We start from the raw sequence: 14,876 nt of genomic DNA on the forward strand, positions 1-14,876 counted from the left end.
GACACCCTCCCCCGACCTGCCCTCCCCCCGCCCAGTGAAAGCACTGTGTCCTAACTACTGGACTGCCAGGGAATTCCTGAATGAGACCATTTTAGGTCCTTTTCATCAGTAAGGTGCATACCATTCTGTACTCCCATTACCTTATGAAATGTCCTATACCCCACCTGCTGACCTGCACACTTAATCCTCACTCATTAAATGTACCCATCCAGTGCACAGAAGTATTGGAAAGCAGACATTATTGCCATGAACACCTCTAGTTTCTAAGTGAATGTATAGGAAAAACCTAGAGAATGTTCTACTTGTGGTCGTACCTGAATGGGAATCATAAGGACAACTAAGATTATTGGGGAGAGTGGTAAAAGAATGGCTCACAGCTTTTATCAAGTGTCATTACTACTCGTAAGTGAGAAGTATTTGGCATTTGTACTACATCTCACAAATCCTATGAGCTAAGCGTTATGAACCTCAATTTAAAGATAAGAAATCAAATTTGTCCAGGGACACAACTAGAAATAGTATCACCTGGACTCAATGCAGATCTTCCGGGCTCAAATCTATGTGTTTTCCCCTCCCACAAGGAGATGATTCTATTCATTTCCTTATTCTTCCTCTTCTCAGAACTCCCTTGCTTCTTTTCCTAATTCTCCTTTCCTTTGCTGCTTCATTTGTTCCAGTTAATCTGTCCTTCCTCTCCTTGGTCACTGCAGTCTCAGCTAATTAGCTTAACACAGCCATGAGACAAGTGTATGTGCTGATTCTAGAAGTATATGTTCTAGAGCGCAGCCCCCATGTAATGGAAGAGCCAGCCAGGTGGTACCCTCCCAGTGGGAAGACTTTCCATCATCACTAATATTTATTGTAGCCCCAGCTTCTGAGTCCAGCACTCTGTGTTCTCTGTGTTACCTAATTAATCTTGCCAACAATCTAGTGAGATGCATGTTTTGGACATAGGTTGGCTCCCTAGTGTCTCTTCTCCTTTCTTTGGGTAGTAGCACCCTAGTCATGTGGGTGCCTCCCTCCCTGCCTTTGGACAGTCTGGCAGAGCTGTAGTCAAGGTGCCAGCTCAACCCACCCCACAACACCCGGGCAGGAACTGGGCACGTGGGGGCAGCTCCGTGGTCCCTACCTGGAACCAGAAGAGTTTTCGATAGAGAAAACAGCTGGCACTCACTCACTGAACAGCAGGACTGCTGAGTGTCTGTCCTGCTGCCATTCTCTAAGCTGCCTGGATTCCCATCCATTTCTGAGCCTCCTCCTCTAACCTGAACTCCTGATAATCTTCCCATTCGGATCCTTTTTCCAGTCAGTCACCTCCATTCCTAGTCTCACTCAGTAGCTGTGACTGGTATGGTGGTTGGTGACGTCCCCTGTCAGGGATAAGGAAACTGCCATGGGGAGCTCCACTATCTTGCCCAAGGTCTCCCAACAGGTGTGGTGGGGCAGGGTCTGAATCAGGCAGTCTGACTCACGGTCTGGGTTCCTGATCCCCAGGCTGGACTCCCTGGTTTCCCTGTCGGGAGCTATGTTCAGAAACCTAGGGGTACTTCCCCAGGACCAAAGTTGTGCCTCATGAAGAAAGCTGGACAGGGGATTTCCTTAGGTACCTCATCACCCATCATCATCATATTATTCTCAAAGCAACTGAGACTGCCGCCACATCTCTGGGCTGGTTCCCTGCAGACTCGGTAAAGGACCTTCACTCTCTTGTGTTCATGATGTGAGGTCTAGCTGTGTTGTGATGACAGTAGTGATGCTAGCAGTGATGGAAGTGGGCTAGAGGGGCATCTGGGATGTAGACACGGGGAAGTGAACTGATTGCACCATCCCTGTTTGGAATGGGCTGTCCCCAGACACCTCCCATTCTCCTCCCACAGATCTGTGGGGTTGTATCCCGCCTGATGATTAGGACTTATTATTTTTCATGGGCCAAAATAAAATGAAGGCCACCCTGTGTGAACCCCTGATTTCTTTTTGCCATGACAGGAGAAAGCCAAGGCTGAAGGACTTTGGAACCTTTTCCTACCCCTGGAGACTGATCCTGAGAAGAAATACGGAGCAGGGCTGACCAACATGGAGTACGCACATTTGTGTGAGGTCATGGGCACGTCTCTGTATGCTCCCGAGGTACTTTCTTTACCGTCTTCCTCAGCATGGGAGAAAATCCTTGTCCTCCAGAGAGTTCAGCCATCCTCCTAGGCTGATGGGGTTCCCTGCAGCAGCACTGGCCTCAGGAGCTCTGACACAAACTCAGACTTCTTATGAGTAAAGACACTGCAGGCAGGTGACTGGAGCCAGAGCAGGAAAGGAGCCAGGGATGGCGTCTTCTCAGGAAGTTAGGGCCTGGCTGAGCACAGCCTGGCTGGCTTCTGTGGAGCCTCAACCCAACAGCTCCAATCTACTTTCTCTCCCCAAGGAGCTCTGAGGTTGAGCTTCAGGGGCCTCTGAGCTACTGTATTCAGAATGTTGTGGGTCTTTGCATTTCCTTGGGGAGAGGAAGGACTTTCCTGACGGTGTTAGAGGACCTGTGACATGAAAGAGTTCATGTTTCTGAGATGTTTGAATTTTAAATATGGAAGTGGAAGTCACTCTTATGCTTTTTCTTCATTCCAGATTTTTAACTGTTCTGCTCCAGACACGGGGAACATGGAGCTTCTGGTTCGATACGGCACCGAGGAGCAGAAGGCCCGCTGGTTGATTCCATTGCTGGAGGGAAAGGCTCGCTCCTGTTTCGCTATGACTGAGCCCCAGGTGCCTACCTTGGGTCACCCACAGGCGCTCCTCATCAGGCCAGACCCTCACCCAGCCCCATCGGGCTCTGCCATCAGGGAACTCAGGACCCTTGCCAGCTCTAATCAGAATGTGCTCTCACTCAGGTCGCCTCCTCGGATGCCACCAACATTGAGTCTTCCATCCGAGAGGAAGATGGCTTCTATGTCATCAACGGTCACAAGTGGTGGATCACAGGTATTTGGCCTGAAATTCATTTTTCAATCACATTTATGTGGGTCTTCCCTGACAAGCACGTCTTCTCTGCCCTGCTGTTGTCTGAGAAACTGTGGGAGGGACTAGCTTCACTTCCAGTTAACACAAAGGAGATTCTGTCTCTGTTCCCAGAAGAGGCAGCAAACCCTGAGAGAACCAAAGGTTCTACATGGACTCCAGGTGACCCCACATGTGACAGTTCCAGGAATCTCTCCTCCACTCCCCACTCTCTTCATTCTGCTGTGGGTGTCTCCCTTTAGACAGGCCGGAGGTCACTTCCTCAATGGTGTCCCCCTCTTGTGAGGTCAGCTGTGCTACAGCAGAAGGGCTGGTGATAATCCTGTCGTTCACTAGGCTTTAACTCTCCAGGGCCCTCGGTACATGCTGTGGGGACCTCCCCTCACCGAGTCTCCACCCTTCCCCAGAAGGTCTGTGGTATTATCCCCACTTCACAGAGAAGGAAACCAGGATGGAGAAGTGACTTGAGTCACTGCCCAAGGTACTAGCCCCCCTCTTGGCAAGTAGGGAACCACCCAGAGTTCAAGGCTGGCCTGAATCTGAAGCCTGTGCCCAAAGCCAGCATGTTTCTACCTCCCGTGGGAACAAAGCAGAACAGGCTGCTACTGATAAAGTAGCAGTTTTCAGCCTCTTGTCTCCAAAGTATATTTTCAACCCAATGTGGTGCTTTACAAATCAACTGTTCTTAGGATGTTGGATTCCTTCCTCACTGGGACAGAAACCAGTTGCTCTTATTGCTGGTCAGAGGGCTGCATGTCCCCATCTGATCACGTGACATCTTAAAGGGCCCCATCTGCTCGCTGACTTCAGCTTCTGTGGGCCAGGAGACTCAGTGTTTAAGGAGAGTGTTTAAGGAGAGCTGATGGCCGTGGTGTCAGATGATGGGGGTCTGTCTCTCTCCTTTCCTGGCAGGCATCCTGGATCCTCGCTGCCAGCTCTGCGTGTTTATGGGAAAAACAGACCCACATGCCCCACGCCACCAGCAGCAGTCTATACTCTTGGTTCCCATGGATACCCCAGGGATAAAAATCATCCGGCCACTGACGGTGTATGGGCTGGAGGATGCACCAGGTTGGCCTTTTGGGAACAGCTCGCTTCTCTGTGTGGGTCTGGGTCTGGGTCTGGGGAAAAGGCTTTGGGCAACCCTTGCTCAGTGCAAAAGTAACACCTTTATGAGTCTAAGGAAATTTGGAAGGCCATGTGCTCCTGCATTTCAGTTCCATTCATGAGTATCAACCATGTTGGCAAGTTTCAGACAGGCATTCATCTGTTGTTGTTGTTGTTTTCTCTTTTAATCATAGAAGACAAGCAGGAGTCTAGGAGGTAAGAAGGCCACAGAGAATGGAGGCAGGAAGTGGCCTCCAGACCTTCTCTTCTAGACCTCAGTGTGGAAAGCCGATTTCCTGGCTTGGAGGTCCTCTCACAGGGGCTCTTTCTCTCTGTTGACGATGTCCACATTTTGACTTCAGAGTTCCCATAGGGTCAATACACTGTAGAGTCACAATACTGCTAGGGAGTTCCAGTTTAAGTTAGAGTTACCTTTTTTTTTTTTTTTTTTTTAAGATTTCTTTATTTTTGGTTGTATCTGGTCTTCACAGTTGCCTTCAGGCTTTCTTTAGTTGCGGTGAGCAGAGGCTGCTCCTCATCATGGTGTGTGGGCTTCTCATTTTGGTGGCCTCTCCTATGGTAGAATATAGGCTCTAGGTGCACAGGCTTCAGTAGTTGCGATTTGGGCTCTAGAGTGCAGACTCAGTAGTTGTGGTGCATGGACGTAGTTGCCGCGAGGCATTTGGGGTCTTCCCAGATCAGGGGTTGAACCCATGTCCCCTGTTTTGGCAGGTGGATTCTTAACCACTAGACCACCAGGAAATCCCTAGAGTCATGTTTTAGAAAAGGAATGCCAAGCTATTCATTTGTTATTGTGTAAATTAGTGACTTATTTTCTATTTTTAATAGGCTCCATTTTGTTCTCCCTCACTGTTCAACCACGTTCCTGTTAGAAGGCTACAAAAGGGCAGAAATATTGCCAGCAGATGAGATAAACACATCCAAGGAAAATGTGTAGGCAGATCACTCGAAGTACCCTTTCTGTCTTTCAGGTGGCCACGGTGAAGTCCTGTTCGAGCAGGTCCGTGTGCCCAAAGAGAACATCATCCTGGGCCCCGGCCGGGGCTTTGAGATTGCCCAGGGCCGACTGGGTCCCGGCAGGATCCATCACTGCATGCGGCTGATTGGCTGCTCGGAGAGGGCGCTGGCGCTCATGAAGGCCCGAGTAAGTACTTCTCTTTGCGCCTGTCTCTGGACCAGAACGACCCATCTGTCTTCCTTTCAGACTTCTAATCCTAACTGTTTCCTGAGAGCAGACTTAGCAGGTGAAGCAAGGTGATGTTCTTTACAAGAAGCTGTGTCCTTGTGTTTGCTCTGCCTCTTTTACTTTGCTGAAGTTTCAAATCCAGAGCAGAATGGGCCTTGCCCTGTCAAGGTGACCAGAAGGAAAAGGCCAGGCTCTGTGACAGCAGAGGGCAAGGTTCCAAGTCCACAGGGTCATGGTCTACTGATGACCATTTCTTCTATCAGTTCATCTTTAAAAATCAGGTAATAGAGAGAACTCAGGGCTCTAGCATCCAGCCCTGCACCATCCTCCTCCCCCAGCACATTTAAAACTTTATTCTTCTGTGACCCCTGGAAGGTTCCAAGTCCACACAAATGAAAGCTCTTGCTGGCAATGGTAATTCAAATCAGTGATACCAATTTTGCAAAGAAAACTGAAGGAACCTTTGAGCCCCCAAAATATCTCACAAGATACTGTCCAAAGAACAGAGATGGTCATGTGTGCATAGATCACTGAGCAAATCTGAGATTCACACCCTTTTACTGTCCAATTTCTTTGTTTTATGTTTTTGTTTTTAGTTTTGTTTTTTTTTTAAAGAAAATGCTCTCTTTAAGGGCTCAGGTACAGTATCTAGTCTCATCCTGCAGAGCAGCTTGAGTGTACATGCCAGAAGTCTTCAGTTCAGTTCAGTCGCTCAGTCATGTCCGACTCTTTGCGACCCCATGAATCGCAGCACGCCAGGCCTCCTGTCCATCACCAACTCCCAGAGTTCACTCAAACTCGTATCCATCGAGTCGGTGATGCCATCCAGCCATCTCATCCTCTGTCGTCCCCTTCTCCTCCTGCCCCCAATCCCTCCCAGCATCAGAGTCTTTTCCAATGAGTCAACTCTTCGCATGAGGTGGCCAAAGTACTGGAGTTTCAGTTTTAGCATCATTCCTTCCAAAGAAATCCCAGGACTGACCTCCTTCAGAATGGACTGGTTGGATCTCCTTGCAGTCCAAGGGACTCTCAAGAGTCTTCTCCAACACCACAGTTCAAAAGCAGTCTTAGAAGGTTCCAAGTATTGATGTGGCCATCCCACTCATAGGACCTGATCATAAAGAGTAATTAGATTTGATACTAGGAGAGGTTCACCACAACCATGATTATAATACTTTGAAACAAGCTGTGAGGCTAACAAGTAGAGCTTGGTCAAATAACCCTGGTTATGGGCATGCAGTGAAATTCCAAAGCAACGCTGTAGAAATCTGTTTCTTAATATATGTAAAGAGATAACCCTTAATTAAAAAAAAGCAGGCTACAAAAGCATTATAAAGGATATGATTCTATTTTTTTGTTAAAAAAAATGCTTTTTTTTTTTTTTTTGGTCTGAAAATGTATACTTTTCTGCCATGAGTAATATAATTGGTGTCATTATCTGTTTTTAGTTAAAAAAAAGGGGGCAGAGAAAAGATCCCTTAAGTTCTTCTGATTGATTGTAGTTTTCAAAGACTATAGAATCCCCATTGCAATAACAGTTGCCCACAAGAGGGCTCTGGCACCCAGACTTTGCTCCCAAGAGTTCCTCAGGATGTGAAGCAGGCCCTCTGTCAGCAGAGGGCGCCCTCCTGGCCTGTGTGAGGCGCCCACAGTCACTGCCTGGTTACCAGAGTAGCCCTGGGCCACAGGCGACTCAGATCAAGCTCTGTCCTGCTTGGAGGCCAGGCCTGCCCAGATGGGGCAGAATGGCTGAAGTAAAGGGGTTCCTGGAGATAATTTGTTCAGCCACCACATTGTCTAGCTTCCCCCATGCCCCCGCCCTCTCCTGTGCTTCTTCCACCCTCTCCTCTGCAGGGCAGTCCATGCCTCCTGTCCTGTCTCCTGTGTCCACAGGTGAAGTCCCGTGTGGCCTTTGGGAAGCCCCTTGTAGAGCAGGGCACGGTCCTGGCAGACATTGCCCTGTCCCGCGTGGAGATCGAGCAGGCCCGGCTGCTGGTGCTGAAAGCTGCCCATGTCATGGATGTGGTGGGAAATAAGGTAGGAGGCTGAGGGACCTCACAGAGGACAGGTCCAGAGGACACGGTGAGGGATGCCAGCCCAGAAATCTAGATGTTGACTCTTCCCTCCCCACTCAGCAAACCACAGAGAAAGCGCTTGGCTCCTTGACGTAAATAACTTTGCCTCAATTCTTGTTGGAACTACCTGGGCAGCTTTTCAAAAACGGAAACGATACAATAAAGAGGACTGACCTTTCTGTTTTACTGACCCAGTGACCATCTGTCAGCAGGCCTGACAGGGCCATATGGCCCTGGCCTGAGCCACAGACCTGCCTGGTCTTCCAGGCATCAGGCAAACTGAGAATAAGCCAGGGAGTTAACCAGAGGAGAAGCTTTATTTTCAACATGACATTATTCCTTAAATGGCTCTTTCTGAGTGCCTCCTAACACCAGGCATGATGCCATGTCAATCCATCTCTCCATCCATCTCTCGGGAGAGATGTCTTCTCCATCTCTCTCCCGGGTCTCTAACCCTTAGCTCAGAGGCCTCGGTAGCAGGGGGTGACCCAGGCTCAAGTTCCTAGTTTCTTGGTCATCTAGTGCCAGGTATGAGGGCTCTCAGAGGCTTTGATTGAAATCCAAAACTCAGGGAAGATGCTTGTACTTCAATTCCCCAGAGTCCTGGCTGGCCTCATGCCACCTTTCCTTTGGAAACAGAGCTGGTTGTGACCCCAAATGAGGCTCAGGCCAGTCCCCACTCTGCATTGTGTGTGCAGTGATGCTGCCTGTCACCTGGGAAGATACCCCTTGTCTTTCCTTGACAAGGCAGCTTCCCACACCACACAGCATCCTAAGTCACTTTCCTTGTCACCCCCACTGCCTCTCCACCCATTGGTGCTGGGCAGGGTCCATGCACCAGGCAAGGCTTGTGGTCCAGCAGGACCTCAGATCTCTATTCTGAGCTGCTGTTTCTACTCCTCCCTGTGAAACTGTTCAGTCTTCCACGCATTCCGCCCTGGGGTCTGCCCTCCTCACCACAACTCCTCTTCCTTGTAGGCTGCAGCTCTGGATATTGCCATGATTAAAATGGTGGCCCCATCCATGGCTTCCCGAGTGATTGATCGTGCTATTCAGGTGAGCACAGATGATGGATCGCTGGTTCTTCTGAATCATTCACAAGATTCAAAATTCCTCTCCTTCAGCTGCCCAACCTCCTGTAAACTAACAGCCGCCCTTGGTTGCACACCCCCCATAATGACTGTCCTTTTCCTTCCCAGATACAACCCTATGAGGGGTCCTATTCCTGCTTCCATTTTGAATACATGGAAACAGAAGCACAGCAAAGTGATTTGTCCAAGGTCACTCAGCTTGCAAGGAGCTGAGCTCAGATTTTGGGGAACCTAGGTCCTTCTTACACCAGGCCCAGCCTCCTAACCACACAGAGATGCCTCCTTCCCAAATCTCAATCCATGGGCCCTAGAGAAGGACTTCCCAACAGCAGAAGTCAACTAGCAGAACAGACCTGGGGAGCCTGGTGTCCCTGGGACGGCTAGTGAGGCCCCACCTGGAGTCTTACAGAACACTGTTGTCACACAGGTGTCAGGGGACAGCTTTGCAATGTGGCTGTTCTGAGCTGTCCTCACATCTTAGGAGCAGGCACTTGTTCGTGGGGCTCTCAGGGATGAGGGCTCACCCAGGGCTTCCTCCCCTCCTGCTCTGTGTCTTCCAGGCCTTTGGAGCAGCAGGGCTGAGCAGCAACTACCCACTGGCTCAGTTCTTCGCTGGGGCCCGAGCCCTGCGCTTTGCTGATGGCCCTGATGAGGTGCACCGAGCAGCAGTGGCCAAGATGGAGCTGAAGCACCACAGTTAGACCCGCAGGAGCCAGATCGTCCCCACCAGGCTTGTTGTGCCCAAATGTGAAAGGCCTGGTGTGTGTGCTCCGTGCACCCCTCCTGGCAGCTCTGTCCTGGGACCCTTGTGAAGTTGGCCTTGGTGGGTCCCCACAGAACACACTTCTGTAAGAAGCCTGGAGTTGCCTGTTTCAGGCAAGGAGGAAGAGGAGTAACCAAGAGCTGAGTGGGTTTTGGCACAGAGCCTGAAGAGCTGGTCTTCAGGCCAGGAGCTGGATGGGCAGCCGGGCCCCTTCTCTCTGGCTGTGGTGTGCAAAGGCTGTGGGCATCTGCATGAGTATTAGGAGACCTGCTGGGCCTGTGGTTGCTCCCAGGGCCTGCTGCTCTGGCCTTCCCCACCCCTTCTCTCAGCTGATGGCTGCAGCCTACAAGCCTGGGGTAGGAGAACTCCTGGGAAAAAGGAATGAAACCCAAATCATGAAGCCACTGCCATCTGATTTTCTTTGAATATCCAAAACAGAACACTGAAATGTTAATTTAGAAAGAAACTTTGGAGACATGAAAGAATAAGAATGTATACTAAAGAGACATCATGAATGCTCTATATCGTATAAAAAGAATGGAGAATGAAGGCTATCACTTCAACCCCTGTTTCAGTAATGTCAGTTGCCTCCGCATATTTGAGTTTACACAAGATCCTGCCCAGTGCATCAGCCTCCCTGTACGCATGGAGGGCAAAGACGCAGTGACCCATAGTAGGTCCCAAACCAGCCACCTCAATGCTACTCATCTAAAGGTCAGCAAAAGACCACGGCATTCTGGTGTGTGAGGGCCATCCTCCATCGGCTCTGTAGTCAGAATATTTGTGGGGAGAGGAGGTGGTGGGAAATATGCCATTACAATCCAGAGAGCAGTACTTTTCCCACAGAGATAGGTGGACATACTTGCTCACTTGAGGTCTGAGTTCAAGGAATGGGTGCCCATGAGCCCAGGCAGTGGGTGGAGATAAGCCACTGGCTCTTAGGGCCTGGTCTGCTAATCTCATGATCTGGGATAATGTGGCCAACAGTTGCCCGTTTCAGGTCAGACCACATTGGCAGGGATCACCCTTCAATGTCTGCTGCCTTGCAGACCTGGCCCCCTCAAGGAACTGCTTTACCAGAGAGAACACCCACCTGATGCTACAACCGCATGCCTTCAGGGTATTGGGGAGTCATGGGGGCTTGTGAAAATGCTCCTCAGATGTCCTTGCCTCAGTGGTCTGGGGAGGCAGGCCCTCCTCTACTGCTTGTTGTTCACAAAGACAGTTAAATTCAACTCCTCCCCCACAATGAATTGCTATCACACCAGCCGCACTGTCAAACCTTTTGAAAACTGGCAGGGTTCTAGCAGCCTGAATTCTTGCTTTGAGTCTTAGTAAGGAGGGGTTTGAAAAAGGAAGTGCTCTGGCATGTGTATCACGTGACCCTCAGGTTTCTCTCATGGCCTCTGAAGTTAACCTTGCTTGTTAACTAGTGCAGCTGCAGGGATGAAAATAGAAGCTGTGGGGCGACCGCACGTCTCCCTCAGGTTCTGTGGGGAAAGGGGAAGCCCTGGGTGGGACAGTGAGCGTGCTTAAAGGATGTGATTCACAGAGATGCGGCCTCCAGCAGCCCCTTATCCAGGATCTCCCATCCTGTGAAATAATTCCACTCACCACTGTCAACTGTACCCTTCCTCTTGGTTGGGCGCTAGTCTAGGCCTTGGGGAATGTGCAGGAAAACAAACTGGCCCAGTTGCTGACACCAGGGGGCCCTTGGCCCCCTGACCCCTGGTGCCCTGAGGGCGTGTGGTTGTAACCGCCCCAGGTGGGTGTTCTCTCAGGTAGGGGACGGTGGCGAGTATCTGAGATGGTGGTGGGTGATGTGGGTGCTCTAATAGGCACTGCTAGGGGGTGGGAGCTGGGGGCTCAAGAAGGGAAAACTCATTCCAGAAGAGGCATTTGTGCAAGACCTGCATGATAAGAATGGGCAAGGGTGCTTCAGAAGAAGGAACAGCAGATGCAGAGGCCCTGCATGGCAGTCCAGTGTGTCTGGGTGTGGAATACCAGAAGGTAGAAGGTGCTGGGCCATGTGAGACCTCAGGGCCTTTGGTGGGGAGTTTGGTGTTGATTCTAAATGTGACAAAACAGTAAGTTTAGGTCTTAGCGTGACACTTTGATTTGAGTTTTTAAAAGCTGCTTCTGCTCTCCAAAGTTCACCAGGATAAAGAAGGAATAAAGGAAGATTAGAGCTGGTTCAAAGTTCCCTAATGCTGCAGAGGGCTGCAAAAAAAAAAAAAAAGTTAAAAAAAAAAAAGAAGGAAAGGTGGAGGATGAGGGGCAGGGGTCTTAACGAGTTATGAACAAAAAATCTGAAGAATAAAGGAAATTTAACCTGGTCTTCATCTCTCTTTTTTCCCCTACCTTCAGCAAACAGCTGGCATTTCTGGTTGGCCAAATGTGCTAACTAATGTGGTGCTGTGACAGCATTGTGCTTCTCTGGAGTAGGAGTCCGTGTGTGGTTGTACATGCATGCTTAGGCATGAACAAGCTTGGCGGGTGATGAGGGTACCTGACCAGCTTTATTTGTGGCACACTTAATCTCTTGCCACCATCTCTATGTGGCCGGGTCTGCCTTCTTATTAGCCTGTCTTGGGTATGGGAACAAAATGTCATCATAACATACTGATTTTTTTTCACATCGACTTTCTGTCTCAAAGCAATTGGACACACAATTCCTCTGCTCATCTCTTGGCATCAGAGCCTAGATTCCCATTGGACTGAGCCCTCCCCAGTGGCCCCATGACAGTTGCAGGGCTCAGAGTTCCATCTAGAATGCCAGCTGTGATGGGGCATCTAGCCCTCTCTTCCCATTCTCCCCCACCTCATGCTCCCTGCAGTTACGTGTGGTCCTGGCATCCACAGCTGCCTGTGTTCCTCCCAGCCTTGATTTCATATACTATCAGATAATTCCAGAATAATCCTAGAAAGGCTGTAAGAAAGAGACTGGATTCCAGAGAACTCCTCTGGTTGGGGCCCCTTTAGGAGAATGTCACTGGAAGTGATGTTGAAAGAATAGGCTCCTGCATTCTCTGGCAGCATCCCCATTCCAGAGTCCCCAGTGTTCATCTAAGAGGGGGCTCCTGAAACAACCCAGAGCTTCTGAGTTCCCCAGGGATGCCTTGGGGAGGCCAGGGCTATGCTGCCGCTGGCCTCTCTGTAGTCCCAGGGAAACTGGGGGGCAAGCCCAGAGCTGAAGTTTTGGTTGAGCATCTCTGGGATCTCTGGATCAGTATTTATACTGCCCTCCATGGTGCCACGAGGCTACAGCCCTCTCTCCACCACTGAACTTGCCAACGCATGTAAGCATCACAGCAGAAAGACGGGAGAGTACCAGGCTCCAGCAACCAGGGGTCCAAACCTGTGACCATCTATTGGACAAATACTCTGGGAGCAGAGTTCTTTTAATCAAGATGGCTGAATAGAGAAATGATTTCAGGGAATTTTTATCAATATTAGATAGATAACCTAGTGGTAAAGAGCTGTCACAGAAAAACATAGACACTAAAGTGTTAAGGACAAATATTAGTTATACTCTACTGCAGTAAGAATGAGGGCCCAGCATGAACTGACCTCAGCTTCCATTTGTACAGGGGGCATCTTAGGGAGAGAATGAAAGCAGGGAGGGGCAATGGTGGGGATTACACAGGGAAATTCCTGCTAAATCAACAGAAAGTGGGAAGATGGAGGGTACCAGTCCACATGAAATTTATCTGGGTTTGCTAACTGGCACTTAAAGAATCTAGGCTCCTAGCCTCCCACAGAGACAGGAAGGCAGGGTCCTATTTTGAAGCACTGGATGGAATAAACTGGCAGTAACTTCTGGCAGCCTTGAGTTTCCTCAGGCAGGCACATTCACCAGGCTCCAGCCATCCTAGGGATGTGGCCTTGAGCTGCTAGAAACTGTATTAGTGTCTGTTCAGGTCTTCGGATGTGGTTGGGGGGGAGGGGGGAACCACATCATTCATACTGAGAGTCTGTAGTTTTTGTAGGCTGAGCATGAGGCCCAGTCAGCAAGAGTGCTTAGAAAAGCCTAGCAAGAGGCTAGTCAGGGAGAGGCTCTTTGTCAGTTAAGCTTCTGGATTCAAATGACCCTGGGTTTCAACCCTGCCTCTGTGACAGATGAGCTGGGTGATGATAGAGAAGATATTTTCATCTTATAGAGTTGGTTTTACCATTTGGAAAATGGGAGAGAACAGCATTCCTTCCTAGGACTGTTTGAAGGTAAAATGAACTGACTCATGAAGATTAAATATGAAGCCTGTAGTACATACCAGTGTGTCATGTGGCTGGATTCTGGAGGGGGCTAAAGAGGAGGCTATGCTCAACTTGAGATACAGGCCTGTGGGGGTCCCACAAGACTAAGTACAGCTGGACCAGCCACGGCTGTGCTCTCCCACAGGCTAATGTGCAGAGGAGTGAACCTGGGGATCTGGTTTAGTGCCAAGTGTGACTCAGCAGACCTGTCTTCCTAATGTGCTAACAGTTACTGCTGTTTGTTTGGGGACCCCATCTGGAGAAGCAGAGTGAGGAGAATGGCTAGACTCCCCTCACTTCATCACGTGGATACAGTAATAGCTACTAGGTATGGGCTAATGCTTGTGGTAAAAAAAAACCTGCCTCCCAATGCAGGAGACGCAAGAGACGGGAGTTCAATCCCTGGGTTGGGAAAATCCCCTGGAGGAGGGCATGGCAACCCATTCCAGTATTCTTGCCTGGGAAATCCCATGGGCAGAGGAGTCTGGTGGGCTACAGTCCATAGAGTCATAAAGTCGGACACAACTGACATGACTTAGCACAGCACTTTTAGTACCTACCAGGTAGAAGGCAATGGCACCCCACTCCAGTACTCTTGCCTGGAAAATCCCATGGATGGAGGAGCCTGGTAGGCTGCAGTCCATGTGGTCTCGAAGAGTCAGGCACGACTGAGCGACTTCACTTTCACTTTCATGCATTGGAGAAGGAAATGGCAACCCACTCCAGTGTTCCTACCTGGAGAATCCCAGGGACTGGGGAGCCTGGTGGGCTGCCGTCTATGGGGTCGCACAGAGTCGGACACGACTGAAGCGACTTAGCAGCAGTAGCAGGTGCCAAGAACTGCACATGTTAACAACTGGCAAATAATTTTTTATGCCCATTTTAGAGGTGAGGAGACTGAGGTTCAAAGAGGTTTAATGACTTGCCTGAGTCTGAGTGAACTTCAGGAGTTGGTGATGGACAGGGAGGCCTGGCTTGCTGCAATTCATGGGGTCGCAAAGAGTCGGACACAACTGAGCGACTGAATTGAACTGAACTGAAGATCACACAGCTAGTCAGTGAATTCAAACTTAAATCACAAGACTGCAGAGCTCTTTCCACTCAGAGGCATGGATTTTTACCATCTCTGAGAGGCTTCCTGAGAGGTGCTGGCTGCCTCACCTGGGGGAGGAGGAAGAAGAAAAAGCAGCCCCAGGCAGCCAACGAGAGCATGTACTGCCATGAATAAAATATGTGAGTCTGTTTCCAAAGCTGGGGAATCTTGGGGGTACCTCCTTACTGCCTAGGGGGCAGCCCCTGTGGGAACATCTGCATTAGGGCTGAAGGTAGGGCATGGAGTGCTGATGGCCTGTCATCAGAGTGTGTGTGCATGTGTG

At 49.8% G+C, this 14,876-nt stretch overlaps 1 protein-coding gene across 7 annotated transcripts in view; it reads left to right on the plus strand.

Moving 5' to 3' along the window:
* The window catches only part of LOC109571076 (acyl-CoA dehydrogenase family member 10), a 49,681-nt gene extending 38,099 nt beyond the window's left edge, over positions 1-11,582 (plus strand). For 5 of the 7 annotated variants that reach the window (XM_070770163.1, XM_019977240.2, XM_019977239.2 and 2 more), the window contains 8 exons: positions 1,987-2,127; positions 2,614-2,751; positions 2,877-2,967; positions 3,916-4,074; positions 5,103-5,275; positions 7,211-7,354; positions 8,371-8,448; positions 9,044-11,582. In XM_070770163.1, coding sequence (XP_070626264.1) covers positions 1,987-2,127; positions 2,614-2,751; positions 2,877-2,967; positions 3,916-4,074; positions 5,103-5,275; positions 7,211-7,354; positions 8,371-8,448; positions 9,044-9,184 — 1,065 coding nt within the window. In that variant the 3' untranslated portion in view covers positions 9,185-11,582. Of the gene's footprint in view, positions 1-1,986; positions 2,128-2,613; positions 2,752-2,876; positions 2,968-3,354; positions 3,485-3,915; positions 4,075-5,102; positions 5,276-7,210; positions 7,355-8,370; positions 8,449-9,043 lie in introns of those variants that run through there. The other 2 variants (XM_019977242.2, XM_019977243.2) reach the window with 2 other exon arrangements.
* Positions 11,583-14,876: the final 3,294 nt, after the last annotated feature.

The sequence above is a fragment of the Bos indicus genome, chromosome 17 (genome assembly GCF_029378745.1).
Source record: "Bos indicus isolate NIAB-ARS_2022 breed Sahiwal x Tharparkar chromosome 17, NIAB-ARS_B.indTharparkar_mat_pri_1.0, whole genome shotgun sequence".
NCBI lineage: Eukaryota > Metazoa > Chordata > Mammalia > Artiodactyla > Bovidae > Bos > Bos indicus.